The following is a 14,871-nucleotide window of genomic DNA, read 5'->3' as shown; positions in this document are numbered from 1 at the left end:
AATGTTGCTTTATTATATAATCAGTATGAAAATGATTAATGATGTGATAGTTTTAATTACATGTAAAAAATAATGAGAGGTGGACATTCGAACTAGTGGTTAAGTTACTGGGATACCTGCATCCCACTGGAGTGCCTGAGTTCAAGTCTTGGCTCTACTCCTGATTCTAGATTCCTTCTAATATGCCTAGGAGGCCTCAGATGATGGCTCAACTAGTCAGGGGTCTGCCGCCCAGGTGGGAGATCTGGTTTGAGTTCCTAGCTCCCAGCCTTAAGTTGGCCCACTCCTGGCTGTTGTGGGCATTTGAGGAGTGAAGTAGTGATTGGGAGTGCTGTTTCTGTCTCTCACTCTCTCTTACTCTCTTTCTGGTTCTGTGCCTCTCAAATAAATAAAAATCAATAAAAATAGTGAGGAGAGGGTGTTGTGGTGCAGCAGGGTGAGCCATTGCTTGGAACAGCCACATCCCATATCAGAGTGCCTGGTTTGAGTCCTGGCTGTTTGTGCTTCCGATCCAGATTCCTGCTAATGCAGCTTGGGAGGCTGCAGATGTTGGCAGAGTACTTAAGTGGCTGCCACCCACCTGGGAGACCCAAATGGAGTTCATGCTCCTGGCTTTGCCCTGGCCCAACCCTAACCCTGGGTGTTGGGGGCACTTGGGGAGTGAAACAGCAGAAGGAAGATCTATCTACATCTCCCTCGCCCTCTCTCTTTGTTCACTCTGTCACTCAGCTTTCAAATAAATAAATAAATAAATCATTAAATAATAATTTTTACCTTTTTTTTTAATTCTTCAAGATCCATTGTGTATTTTACACTTAAAATACATCCCAACTTGGACTAATCATATTTCAAATTTTTTCTTTTTTTTTTTTTTTTTTTTGTTTTTGACAGGCAGAGTGGACAGTGAGAGAGAGAGACAGAGAGAAAGGTCTTCCTTTGCCGTTGGTTCACCCTCCAATGGCCACCGCGGCCAGTGCACCGCGCTGATCCGATGGCAGGAGCCAGGTGCTTCTCCTGGTCTCCCATGGGGTGCAGGGCCCAAGCACCTGGGCCATCCTCCACTGCACTCCCGGGCCACAGCAGAGAGCTGGCCTGGAAGAGGGGCAACCAGGACAGAATCCGGTGCCCCGACCGGGACTAGAACCCAGTGTGCCGGCGCCGAAAAGGCGGAGGATTAGCCTAGTGAGCCGTGGCGCCGGCCTCATATTCCAAATTTTCAGTGGCAGTGGCAGTTGGACTGTACATGTCTAGACGACCTATTAAATAATTCTGTTAGCAGAGTTGTCAGCATATTATTTAAACTGGGTCCTAAGTAAGTTTTGGCTGGGACAGTGGGGGTTGTATTATTTTGCATTCTCTTTGAGAGATGAGGAGAACTACCATCTGCTGGTTCACTCCCTAAGTGCCTGAAGTGGCCTGGGTTGGGCCAGCTGAAGTTGGGAAGGGAACTCCATCCAGGTCTTGCACAGGATGGCAAGAAACCAATTATTATAGTGTTTCATGCTGCCTCCCGGTTTCTAAAATAGGAGGAAGCTAAAGTAAGGAGCCAGAGCTGGGTATTGAACTGAAGTAGTCCAATGTGGGACACAGTGTCTTAGCTAACTCCCAGTAAATAAGGGTTTTAAAGGAATAATTTAATCCTTACAACAGTGTAGTGAGAACAGGCTCGACCAGGATGCTTTTGACTACAAGTAGAAGAATGCCCACTTTAAATTACCTTGTTTAGCAAGAAAATTAAAATTAACTGGAGTTAAAGTGATAGTACGGGTTTTAAGGGGTTTTAAGACAGGTTCTTCTTTCAGAGCTGAGCTCCATTTTTTCTTTTTTTTTTCTTTTTTTTCTTTTTTTTTTTTTTTAAGATTTATTTATTTATTTGAAAGGCAGAATTACACAGAGGCAGAGGCAGAGAAAGAGAGGTCTTCCATCCACTGGTTCACTCTCCAGATGGTCACAACGGCCACAGCTGAGCAGATCTGAAATCAGGAGCCAGGAGCTTCTTCCAGGTCTCCCACGCGGGTGCTGGGGTCCAAGCACTGGGCCATCTTCTACTGCTTTCCCAGGCCAAGAGCCAGGAGCTTCTTCCAGGTCTCCCATGCGGGTGCTGGGGTCCAAGTACTTGGGCCATCTTCTACTGCTTTCCCAGGCCAAGAGCCAGGAGCTTCTTCCAGGTCTCCCATGCGGGTGCTGGGGTCCAAGCACTTGGGCCATCTTCTACTGCTTTCCCAGACCAAGAGCCAGGAGCTTCTTCCAGGTCTCCCACATGGGTGCTGGAGTCCAAGCACTTGGGCCATTTTCCACTGCTTTCCCAGGCCAAGAGCCAGGAGCTTCTTCCAGGTCTCCCATGTGGGTGCAGGGGCCCAAGGACTTGGGCCATCTTGTACTGCTTTCCCAGGCCATAGCAGAGAGCTGGATGGGAAGTGGAGCAGCTGAGACTTGAACTGGCGTCCATATGGGATTCCAGCACTACAGGAGGCAGCTTTACCCGCTACACCACAGTGACAGCCCCTGAGCTCCATTTGTTTGTACACTTCTGTGAGCTGGCTTTGTCCTCAAGCTAGTGGGAAGATAGTTACATAGTTCCAAGCCTCAGATGCATGCAGAACTGCATGCAGAGGGAAAAGGAGCATTTTTGATGGCTTTCCTTTAAGAGCAAGCAAACTTGACTCAAAAGTGCTATAACAAACTTCCCCTCTTATCATTCACTTGAATTGGATCAGTAACTTATTCTATCACACCATCTGGATTGCTAAAGTGATTTTTTAAATATATTCAGGGAGTATAGTTTATTTTCAGGTATTTGAAAGACAGAGTAACAGATTTTTTTTTTTTATCCACTGCTTCACTTACCAAATGCCTGCAACAGCCAGAGCTGGGCCAGGCCAAAGCCAGGAGCCCAGAAATATTTCTAGGTGTCCCACATGAGGGGCAGAGGTCCAAATCTTGAACCATCATCTGCTGCCCCCAGGAAACATTAGTAAGAAGCAAATTGTGGGGCCGGAGCTGTAGGGCAGCAGGTTAACGCCCTGGCCTGAAGCACTGGCATCCCATATGGGAGCTGGTTCGAGACCCGGCTGCTCCACTCCACTTCTGAGCCAGCTCTCTGCTGTGGCCTGGGAAAGCAGTGGAAGATGGCCCAAGTCCTTGGATCCCTGCACCCGCATGGGAGACCCGGAGGAAGCTCCTGGTTCCTGTCTTCAGATCGACGCAGCTCTGGCCATTGTGGCCAATTGGGAAGTGAACCAGTGGATGGAAGACCTCTCTCTCCTCCTTCTCTCTCTCTCTCTCTCTCTCTCTCTGCTTCAAATAAATAAATAAATCTTTTTTTTTTTTTTTTTAAGCTAACTGGAAGTGGAGCATCTGGATCTTGAATTTGTGATCTCCAATTTGTGATGGAGGTGTTCCAAATGGTGGCTTAACCTGTTTCGCAATGTTCACCCCAGGCAGTATAGTTAAATGACTACAAGGGCCGGCTCACTAGGTTAATCTTCCGCCTGTGGTGCTGGTACTCCGGGTTCTAGTTCTGGTTGCTCCTCTTCCAGTCCAACTCTCTGCTGTGGCCCAGGAGTACAGTGGAGGATGGCCCAAGTGCTTGGGCCCTGCACCTGCATGGGAGACCAGGAGGAAGCGCCTGGCTCCTGGCTTCAGATCTGCTCAGTGTGGCGGCCATTTGGGAGGTGAACCAACAGAAGGAAGACCTTTCTCTCTGTCTGTCTCTCTTTCACTGTCTAACTCTGCCTGTCCAAAAAAAAAAAAAAAATGACTACAAGCATGACCTTAGGTCTTAGAATCTGATTTTGAGTCTTTGCCATTTACCAACTTGGGAAAGTTACTCGCTTTTCCATGTCCTTTTCTACACCTGTAAATCATATAATGATCATTGAGGTTGTTTCTTCAGCATCTGTTCCATTCCAGCCCACTCTGGGAGTTCATCCCAGTTTCAGGGAGGGTCCCTGATTAGTCCAAGGCCCTTTTATTATTCCATCCCCTTTTCTAGAAGTGGGTTCAGGAAGCTAGGTGTACCTCAGTGAGTTCATGGCTTTCTATCACCTGAGAAAGTATCACCAGGGCCGGTACCATGGCACAGCAGGTTAAGCCACCTCCTGCAATGCCAATATCCCATATGGGTTCCAGTTCAAGTCCCGTCTGCTCCACTTCCCATCCAGCTCTCTGCTAACGTGCCTGGGAAAGCAGCACAAGATGGCCAAAGTTCTTGGGCTCCTGCAGGCATGTGGGAGACCCGAAAGAAGCTCCTGGCTCCTGGCTCCTGGCTTTGGCCTGGCCCAGCCCTGACGGTTGTGGCCATTTGGGGAGTGAATCACTGACGGAAAGACCTCTCTCTTTCTCTCTCCCTTTGTCCTTGTCTGTAACTTTGCCTTTCAAATAAATTAAAAAAAAATTTTTTTTAAGAAAATGTTACCAAGAACCCCTTGCACGAATGTGTGGCCTTGTGGTAATGACTGAAAAGAATGAACAAGAGCCAGGCTTTGCTCAAGGCTTCTTGAGAGCCTTCTTGAACTATTCTACAGGAATTTGCCTCTCCACATTTCTTTTTTCTTTCTTTTCTTTTTCTTTTTCCTTCTTTTTTTTTTTTTTTTTTTTGACAGGCAGAGTTAGATAGTGAGACAGAGAAAGGTCTTCTTTCCATTGATTCACCCTCCAAATGGCCGCCACAGCCGGCGTGCTGCGCCAATCTGAAGCCAGGAGCCAGGTACTTCCTCCCGGTCTCCCATGTGGGTACAGGGCCCAAGCACCTGGGCTATCCTCCACTGCACTCCTGGGCCACAGCAGAGAGCTGGCCTGGAAGAGGAGCAACCAGGACAGAATCTAGCGCCCCAACTGGGACTAGAACCCGGGGTACCAGCACCACAGGCGGAGGATTAGCCAGTGAGCCGCGGTGCTGGCACCTCTCCACATTTCTACTTCATTTGAGGTAGATTCCTGCCAACTTGTTCTTTTGCTATTCTATTGCAAGCATACTAAAAACTTCAGAGGGACGGCCATTGTGGCATAGCAGGTAAAGCCTCCTGCAACACCAGCATCCCATCAGGATGCTGGTTCAAGTCCTGGCTGCTTCATTTCTGATCCAGCTCCCTGGACTGGGGCGGGGGGCAGGGGACAGGAAAATGGCCTGGCCCAGCCCTAGCTATTGCAACCATCTAGGGAATGAACCAGTGGACGGAAGATCTCTCTTCTCTCTGTCTCTTCCTCTCTCTAACTTTCAAGTAAATAAATATATATTTTAAAAAATTAAAAGTTCAGCACACCGGGTTCTAGTCCCGGTTGGGGCGCCGGATTCTGTCCCGGTTGCCCCTCTTCCAGGCCAGCTCTCTGCTGTGGCCAGGGAGTGCAGTGGAGGATGGCCCAGGTGCTTGGGCCCTGCACCCCATGGGAGACCAGGAAAAGCACCTGGATCCTGGCTCCTGCCATCGGATCAGCGCGGTGCGCCGGCCGCAGCGCGCCGGCCGCGGCGGCCATTGGAGGGTGAACCAATGGCAAAGGAAGACCTTTCTCTCTGTCTCTCTCTCTCACTATCCACTCTGCCTGTCAAATAAAAAAAAAAAAAAAATTAAAAGTTCAAGCCTACTATTTTGTTCTTTGTATTATTTTGTTTTTCTACTTAATATCATTGGTTGAACTCTTTAATTAACACACAATTATTCTTAGGTGTTTAAACCCAACTGAAAATTGATCTTGATTCCTGTTTTTTTTTTTTTTTTTTTTTTTTTTTTTTGACAGGCAGAGTGGATAGTGAGAGAGTGAGAGAGAGAGAGACAGAGAGAAAGGTCTTCCTTTTGCCGTTGGTTCGCCCTCCAGTGGCTGCCGCGGCCGGTGTGCCGCAGCCAACGCACCGCGCTGATCCGATGGCAGGAGCCACGTGCTTCTCCAGGTCTCCCATGGGGTGCAGGGCCCAAGCACTTGGGCCATCCTCCACTGCCTTTCTGGGCCACAGCAGAGAGCTGGCCTGGAAGAGGGGCAACCGGGAAAGAATCCGGTGCCCCGAACGGGACTAGAACCTGGTGTGCTGGCGCTGCTAGGTGGAGGATTAGCCTATTGAGCCACGGCGCCAGCCCTTGATTCCTGCTAAAAATAAGAGTGGGAATAAGAGAGGGAGGAGATATACAGTTCGGCGCACACTCTCTCAGACTTACCCCTAAGGGTAAAGCTTTTAAGTTCATAACTGATCATAAAGATAGGATTAAGTGTCAAAGGGATCACATAAATAAGACCAGTGTCTGCTAATAATAATTGATATAATTAAAAAGCAGGGAAAGATCCAACATGGGAAGCAGGATACACAGCAGACTCATAGAATGACAAATGCCCTAACCAGCACCCTTGCCTCAGAATCAGCCCTTAAGGCATTCGGATCTGGCTAAACAGCCCATGAGAGTATCTCAGGCATGGAAAGCCAAGACACTGCGGCAAAAAATGACCTACGTGAAAGATCTCTGTGAGTGAGATCTCAGTGGAAAGAAAGGGCCATCAAAGAAGGAGGTACCTTTCTCTGAAGGGAGGAGAGAACTTCCACTTTGACTGTGGCCTTGTGTATATAAGATCAGAGATTGTGAACTCAAGAGACTTCCATAGCCTTGACAGCTCATGACAAGAGCCTCGGGTGATCACTGACATTATAAATAAGAGTGTCAGTTGTTAAATCAACAACAGAAGTCACTGTGCACTTAACTCCCCATATAGGATCTCTGTCCTTAATGTACTGTACTATGAGAATTAATGGTAAAACTAATCTTCAAGCAGTATTTTATACTTTGTGTGTCTGTGTGGGTGTAAACTGTTGAAATCTTTACTTAGTATAGAGTTGATCTGTTGTATATAAAGATAATTAAAAATGAATCTTGGCCGGCGCCGTAGCTCACTAGGCTAATCCTCCGCCTGCGGCGCTGGCACTCAGGTTCTAGTCCTGGTTGGGGCGCCGGATTCTGTCCCGGTTGCTCCTCTTCCAGTCCAGCTCTCTGCTGTGGCCCAGGAGGGCAGTGGAGGATGGCCGAAGTGCTTGAGCCCTGCACCTGCATGGGAGACCAGGAGGAAGTACCTGGCTCCTGGCTTCGGATCAGCACAGCGCTGGCCGTAGCGGCCATTTGGGGGGTGAACCTTTGTCTCTCTCACTGTCTAACTCTGCCTTTAAAAAAAAATGAATCTTAATGAAGAATGGGATGGGAGAGGGAGTCGGAGGTGGGATGGTTTGCGGGTGGGAGGGTGTTTATGGGGGGAAGAACCGCCATAGTCCAAAAGTTGTACTTTTGAAATTCATATTTATTAAATAAAAATTTTCTATTAAAAAATTAAAAGTTCAGGGAAATATTGTTCTGTATTAATGCTTTTTGAGGTGGAAGCAGAGCGACGAGCCAGTGAGGAAGAAGAAAACAAAGCCAGTGAGGAATACATACAGAAATTACTGGCTGAGGAGGAAGAAGAAGAAAAGAGACAAGCAGAAAAAAGGCGAAGAGAGATGGAAGAACAACTGCAAAACGACGAGAAACTGGCAAGACGGCTAAGCATTGATATTGTAAGTTTTAAGAGAGAACTTAAAAAGCTTTTTAAATATGTTATTATTGAATTCAAATTTTATAGAAAAGCTGTTCAGTGAAAAATGAGTTTCCTTTCTCCCCATTCCACCTCTCCACTCGCATTCCTGTTCCATTACATGAGTCTGTTTGAAAGGCAGCCATTGGTAACAGATTCTTAAAACTTTTTCCCTTATTCACTTAGAAAGGATTAAATCATACTATTTTGCTCCTTGTGTTTGTTCAGAGACTTTTCACATGTAGTCTAATTCTTTTTTTAAGAGTAGAATATCATTCCATTGTATTGATATAAATCACTATTTGAAAGTAGAGTACATATTCTTAAGTAATGTGTTCAACTTGGATATTATTAACTTGCTGTAGTTAAATTACTGCTATGAGAAAATGAATTGAAAGATGATAAAACATATACTTTTTTATATACTTTTACATATTTGCTCTAATCAGTTTTTTTTTAAAAAAAGCTTTTTAAATGTTATTATAAATTCAAATTATGTAGGGAAACTATTCAGTGAAAACTTCCTTTCTCCTCATTCTACCTTGTCACTCCCATTCCTGTTCTGTTACATCAGTCTCCTGGATTTTATTATCTTGCTGTAGTTAAATTACTGCCTATGAGAAAATGAATGAAAGAAAGGATGATCCAGCACATATATTAAGGCCAAAGGGAACCAAGGACTTTAAAAAGCCTGGCAGAATTACCAAAGGATCCTTGAAAATATATACTCTTGTACCTACTCCAAATCTACTGAATTAAAGTGTCTGGGGTGTGGGACTTAGGGAATTTGGATCGTCCCTACAGAGATATGAAACATGCAGGTTTAAGAGGTTGTGAGAACAATTCCTTTGCTTTCAAACAATAAATATCTCTAAAAATATATAGCTAGTGTGGCCAGTGTTGTGGTACAGCAGGTTAAATCCCAGGGTTGCAGTGCTGGCGTCCTTGCTCTGCTTCCGATCTGGCTTCCTGCTAATGCGCCTGGGAAAGCAGAAGATGGGCCAAGTACTTGGTCCCTGCACCCACATGGGAGACCTGGAAGAAGCTCCTGGCTCCTGGCTTCAGATTGGCTCAGCTCTGTTGTCATGGCCATTTGGGGAGTGAACCAGTGGATGGAAGACCTTTTTCTTTCTCTTTCTCTCTTTCTTGCTCTCATTCTACCTCTCTCTGTAACTGTCTTTCAAATAAATAAAGTAAATCTTTAAAAAATGTATATTTACTTAACAAAAATGAAGTACACTGAGAACCAGCTTTTTTTTTTTTTTCTTTATTTCTTTTCTGAGAGGCTTATAGTTTGTAAAAATATTCTCAGGTTTTGGATTGTATGCCCTCTTTCTTATAGCCTTTTTCACCATTTTTTTTAATTTATTTTTATTTATTTATTTTTTTATTTTTGATAGGCAGAGTTGACAGGGAGAGAGAGAGACAGAGAGAAAGGTCTTCCTTTTTGCCGCTGGTTCACCCTCCAATGGCCACTGCAGCCGGCGCGCTGCGGCCGGCGCACTGCGCTGATCCGAAGCCAGGAGGCAGGTACTTCTCCTGGTCTCCCATGGGGTGCCTGGCCCAAGCACCTGGGCCATCCTCCACTGCACTCCCTGGCCACAGCAGAGAGCTGGCCTGGAAGAGGGGCAACCGGGACAGAATCCGGCGCCCCGACCGGGACTAGAACCCAGTGTGCCGGCGCCGAAAGGCGGAGGATTAGCCTAGTGAGCCATGGCGCCGGCCCTCTTTTAGCCTTTTAAAAAATGTTTGAGTAGAATAACCTTAGAAAGATGCTTAATCAGGAAATAAAATTAAAGACATTGAGCAGTGGAATAGTAAATGGAACAGAAAATAAATGTGTTGAAGAGGACAGGTTGCTGTTCTCTGTGCCTGTCTTTAAAGTGTCTGTGCTTCTAAATCTTCCAGCTATAACATGGGATTATAGAATATTTTTATTAATATTTTATAATAAGCTTTGGTTTACTTGAGAAAGTTTGGACCAGAGCCAAGTGTTCACATCACAATTTTTTTTAAAGATTTATTTATTCATTTATTTATTTGAAAGACAGAGTTACAGAGAGGCAGAGGAAGAGAAAGAGCAGTCTTCCATCCACTGGTTCACTCCCCCAGATGCCCGCAACGACTGGAGCTGTGCTGATCCAAAGCCAAGAGCCAGGAGCTTCCTCTGGGTCTCCCATGTGGGTGCAGGGGCCCAAGCACTTGGGCCGTCTTCTACTGCTTTCCCAGGCCATAGCAGAAAGCTGGTTTGGAAGTGGAGTAGCTGGGACTTGAACTGGTGCCCATATGGGATGCCAGCACTGCAGGCAGTGACTTTGCCTGCTAAGCCACAGTGCCAGCCCCCACCATCACAGATTATATGAATTTTCCAATAAGGTAGTACAAAACTTATGAGACTGATAAAACACAAATATTTGTAATATTTATTGTTACACGCTTAAGGCCTAGACTTAAATTATTTTCATGTTAAACTAAATTTTACTCCTCGTTATATCTACAAGTCTTTGAATTTTCCCCTATAGATTAAGATAGTTATTTATAGTCGTATGAAACTTTGTTTAGAAAAAAATCAGAATTTATCAGCTAAAGAGATTAGTATCGTGATGCCATTTTGCATGCTTTATAATCTACAGCAAAAATTGATTTATTTAGATCAACTTGGATGTACTTAATTTTGTTTCTGTAATCATCCCTCAGTATCTAGGGGATTGGTTCTAGGAGCTCGTCCATGGATGCTCAAGGGCCTTTTATGGGTGTAGTATATGCCTGTAATCTGTACATACACTGTCATAAACCTTAAGTCATTTCTAAATCAGGCCAGGCATTTGTCACAGTGTTTTAGGGCACCTGCATCCCATATCAGAGTACCTCGTTCAAGTCTTGGCTTCCCTGCTTGTGATCCAGCTTCCTGCTGATGTACACCCTGGGAAGCAGCAATAATGGTTCAAGTACTTTGGTCCCTGCCACCCTTGTGGGACCTGGATTGAACTCCAGGCTCTTGACTTCAGCCTAGTCCAACCCTGGCCTTTGCAGACATTTTGGAGTGAACCAGCAGGTGGAAGGTCTCTCTGTCTCACTACCTTTCAAATGAAGTAAAAATAAATATGCATTTTAAATTAATTAGAATACCTAATACAATGTAAATAGTTGTTACACTGTATTGTTTAGGGAGTAATGATAAGAAAGGCTGTATGTGTTCAGAATAGACACAGTTTCTTTCTTTCTTTTTTTTTTTTTTTGAGAATTTTTGAACCATAAATGCTTAAATGCTTGAATCTGGATGCAAAACCTAGAGATACAGTAAGCTGACAATACTGAGGTGTTTTTTTTTTGTTTTTTTTTTTGTTTGTTTGTTTGTTTGTTTTGTTTTGTTTTTTTGACAGGCAGTTAGACAGTGAGAGAAAGAGAGACAGAGAGAAAGGTCTTCCTTCCATTGGTTCACCCCCCAAATGGCCGCTATGGCTGGCGCGCTGTGCCGATCCGAAGCCAAGAGCTAGGTGCCTCCTCCTGGTCTCCCATGCAGGTACAGGGCCCAAGCACTTGTACCATCCTCCACTGCACTCCCAGGCCACCGTAGAGAGCTGGACTGGAAGAGGAACAACCAGTTTTATGTGGTCAGTTATCTTCAGTGGATGTATAGAATTTAAGTATTAGTATAATTCCTGAAAAATTCTGTAGATCCCATATTGATAGCTTATTCTGATAAGGTTTCCTTTAATAATCCTTTTTTTTTTTAATTGTTGAAGAACAATTTCTCTGAGGGAGATATCTTGGCTTCTCCCTTGAATTCCAGAAAATCTGATCCAGTAACAACCAAGTCACAAAAGAAAAATAAGAATAAACAAAGAAGCACTGGAGATATTCAGAAGTAAGTAAACATGACAATTTTTTGACGTCTATCATATATTAGTGTTTTTTGTTCATAAAGACAACTGACTATCAAAATTTTGTTTGTGAGCTCTGCATGAAAACCCTCAAGGGGCCGGTATTGTGGTACAGCAGGTGAAGTCACAACTCACGTCACTGACATCCATGGCAGAGCTCCCGTTCCAGTCCGGGCTGCTCCGCCTGTGATCCAGCTCCCTGTTAATGGGCCTAGGAAAATGGTAGATGTTTTCACCAGCCACTTACTTTGACAGATTTGTACTTTTTATCTTGCTTGCTCAGGACTTTCATGTTATTCCCATTTTCCCAAAATGAGTCTGTTGAATTCCTCTTTCTCTTGGTTTAAACTGAAAGGGGCTCTTGCTTTGGCAGGTTAAGCTGCCATTTGCAATGCCAGAATCTCCTGTGGGCACTGCTTTGAAACCCAGTGCTCCGCTTCTTTTTTTTTTGACAGGCGGAGTTAGACAGTGAGAGAGCCAGAGAGATAGAAAGGTCTTCCTTCCGTTGGTTCACCCCCCAAATGGCTGCTACGGCTGGCACTGCGCCAATACTAAGCCAGGCGCCAGGTGCTTCCTCCTGGTCTCCCATGTGGGTGCAGGGCCCAAGTACCTGGGCCATCCTCCACTGCCTTCCCAGGGCACAGCTGAGAGCTGGACTGGAAGAGGAGCAACCAGGACAGAATCGGCGTCCCAACCGGGACTAGAACCCTGGGGTGCCGGCGCCGCAGGCGGAGGATTAGCCTAGTGAGCCACGGCACCGGCAATGCTCCGCTTCTGATGCAGCTTCCTGCCAGTGCTCCTGGGAAAGCATCGGAGAATGGCCCAAGTGCCCCAGCACCCAGTTGGGAGACCTGGAGGAAGTTATTGGCTCCTGGCTTTAACCTGGCTGTTGCAGCCATTTGGGGAGTGACCAGTGGATGGAAAATCTCTGTGTCTCTCCTTCTCTCTTTCTCTAAGTGTGCCTTTCAAATAAATAAAGAAAAAAATGTTTTAAGATTTATTTATTTATTTGAAAGTCAGAGTTACACAGAGAGAGGAGATACAGAGAGAGAGAGAGAGAGAGAGAGAGAGAGAGAGAGAGAGAGAGAGAGGTCTTCTATCTGATCGTTCACTCCCCAATTGGCCACAACGGCCAGAGCTGCACCAATCCGAAGTTAGGAGCCAGGAGCTTCTTCCAGGTCTCCCGTGTGGGTGCAGGGGCCCAAGGACTTGGGCCATCTTGTACTGCTTTCCCAGGCCATAGCAGGGAGCTGGATCGGAAGAGGAGCAGCCGGGTCTTGAACCGGCGCCCATATGGGATGCCGGCACTTCAGGCCAGGGCGTTAACCCATTGCACCACAGCACCGGCCCCGAGAAAAAAAAATGTAAAAAGCTGCTCCCAAATAAGCTCTTTGTTTAAGACTTTACAGTTTGGCATGTGGTTCCTTCTCCTCTCTCCCTTTCCCCACCAGCTTATGCATCGTATTTCTTCTCCACCATCCAAAAGCGTGAATCAGAGCGTAGTGGAGTGGTTTAGTTTCCCCTCAGTATCTCTTCAGCAGCAGGTCATGAGTGGTGTTGATGGCTTAATGAGGATAAAAGCCTTTCTGTGGCATTTTGTATTTGGAAGAATTGAAGAACTATAATTTAGGGACCAGCGCTGTGGCACAACAGATGGAGCCGCCACCGGCCAGAATTTTAAAAATAGATGTGGCGGGCCGGCGCCGCGGCTCACTAGGCTAATCCTCCGCCTAGCAGCGCCGGCACACCGGGTTCTAGTCCCGGTCGGGGCGCCGGATTCTGTCCCGGTTGCCCCTCTTCCAGGCCAGCCCTCTGCTGTGGCCAGGGAGTGCAGTGGAGGATGGCCCAGGTGCTTGGGCCCTGCACCCCATGGGGAGACCAGGAAGAGCACCTGGCTCCTGGCTCCTGCCATCGGATCAGCGCGGTGCGCTGGCCGCAGCGCGCCAGCCGTGGCGGCCATTGGAGGGTGAACCAACGGCAAAAGGAAGACCTTTCTCTCTGTCTCTCTCTCTCTCTCACTATCCACTCTGCCTGTCCAAAAAAAAAAAAAAAAAAAAAATAGATGTGGCAATATCAATTTTTAGAAAAACATTTTATCTATTTGAAAGGCAGAGTTACAGAGATAGAGGGAGAGAGAGAGAGAGATCTTCCATCCACTGGTTCACTCCCCAAATGGCCACAGTGGCCAGGGTTGGACTAAGCTGAAGCTAGGAGCCTGGAACTCCGCCCTCATCTCTGATGTGGGTGACAGGGACCCAAGCACTTGGACCATGTTCTGCTGCTTTCCCAGACATATTACCAGAGAACTGGATTGGAAATGGAGTAGCTGAGACTCAAACCAGTACCCATATTGGATGTGGGCATTGCAGGTTGCTGTTTAACCCACTGTGCCACAATGCCAGCCCTTCAATATTGTTAATACTGATGACATGCAAAGTACACATAAAGAGAAAACCATTAAAGAGGAAAATCATAAGTATTTTGTATTGATACAACATTTTTCTGCTTAAGAATATAACTCATAGGGGCCGGCGCTGTGGCATAGTGGGTAGAGCTGCCACCTGTAGTGCTGGCATCTCTAATGGGTGCTGGTTCGAGTCCCAGCTGCTCCACTTTCTATCCAGCTCTCTGCTGTGTCCTGGGAAAGCAATAGAAGATGTCCCAAGTACTTGGGCCCCTGAACCAACATAGGAGACCCAGAAGAAGCTCCTGGCTTTGGATTGGCACAGCTTTGGCCGTTGCAGCCAATTGGGGAGTGAACCAGCGGATAGAAGACCTCTCTCTCTTTCTCTGTCTGCCTCTCCTTGTCTGTCTGTGTAACTCTGACTTTCAAGTAAAATAAATAAATCTTTAAGAAAAAAAAAGAATATGACTCATGAATTTGTTTCATTTTTTATCTATTTATTTGAGAGGTAGACAGTGAGAGAGTCAGGTAGTGAGAGTGCTCCCCCATCTGTTGGATCACTCCCCAAATGCCTGAAATGGCTAGGGGAAGCTGGGATCTGGGAATTGAATCCAGCTCTTTCTACGTGGGTGGCAGGGACCCCGCTACTTGAGCCATCAGCATTACCTTGCACCGGCTGCACCAGCAGGAAGCTGGAATAAAGAGCTGGAACCGGACATCGAACCCAGGTGCTCCAATATGAGATTTGGATGTTTTAACTGGTGACTTAACAACTGGGCTTATTGTCTATGTTATGAATCTTTATGTACCTGAATTATATATTTTGAAATATATAGGGACCAGTGCTGTGGCATAGCGAGTAAAGCCACTGCCTGCAATGCCAGCATCCCATTCGTGCCCTGGTTTGAGTCCCAACCGCTCTATTTCCAATCCAGCTCCCTACTAATATGCCTGGGAAAGCAGTGTAAGATAGCCCAAGTCCTTGGGCACCTGTACCCACATGGGAGACCTGGAAGAAGCTGCTGACCCCTGGCTTCAGCC

At 46.1% G+C, this 14,871-nt stretch overlaps 1 protein-coding gene across 2 annotated transcripts in view; it reads left to right on the top strand.

Moving 5' to 3' along the window:
* RNF168 (ring finger protein 168) overlaps positions 1 to 14,871 on the top strand; it is a 41,964-nt gene that overhangs the window by 17,530 nt on the left and 9,563 nt on the right. For both annotated transcript variants that reach the window (XM_002716403.5, XM_051818968.2), the window contains exons 4-5: positions 7,346 to 7,525; positions 11,289 to 11,410. In XM_002716403.5, the coding sequence (XP_002716449.2) occupies positions 7,346 to 7,525; positions 11,289 to 11,410 (302 nt within the window). The remainder of the gene's footprint in view (positions 1 to 7,345; positions 7,526 to 11,288; positions 11,411 to 14,871) is intronic.

This window comes from Oryctolagus cuniculus, chromosome 4 (genome assembly GCF_964237555.1).
Source record: "Oryctolagus cuniculus chromosome 4, mOryCun1.1, whole genome shotgun sequence".
Lineage (NCBI taxonomy): Eukaryota > Metazoa > Chordata > Mammalia > Lagomorpha > Leporidae > Oryctolagus > Oryctolagus cuniculus.
Note: the sequence above shows the minus strand (reverse complement) of the source record. Positions and strands in the feature narration are given on the sequence as shown.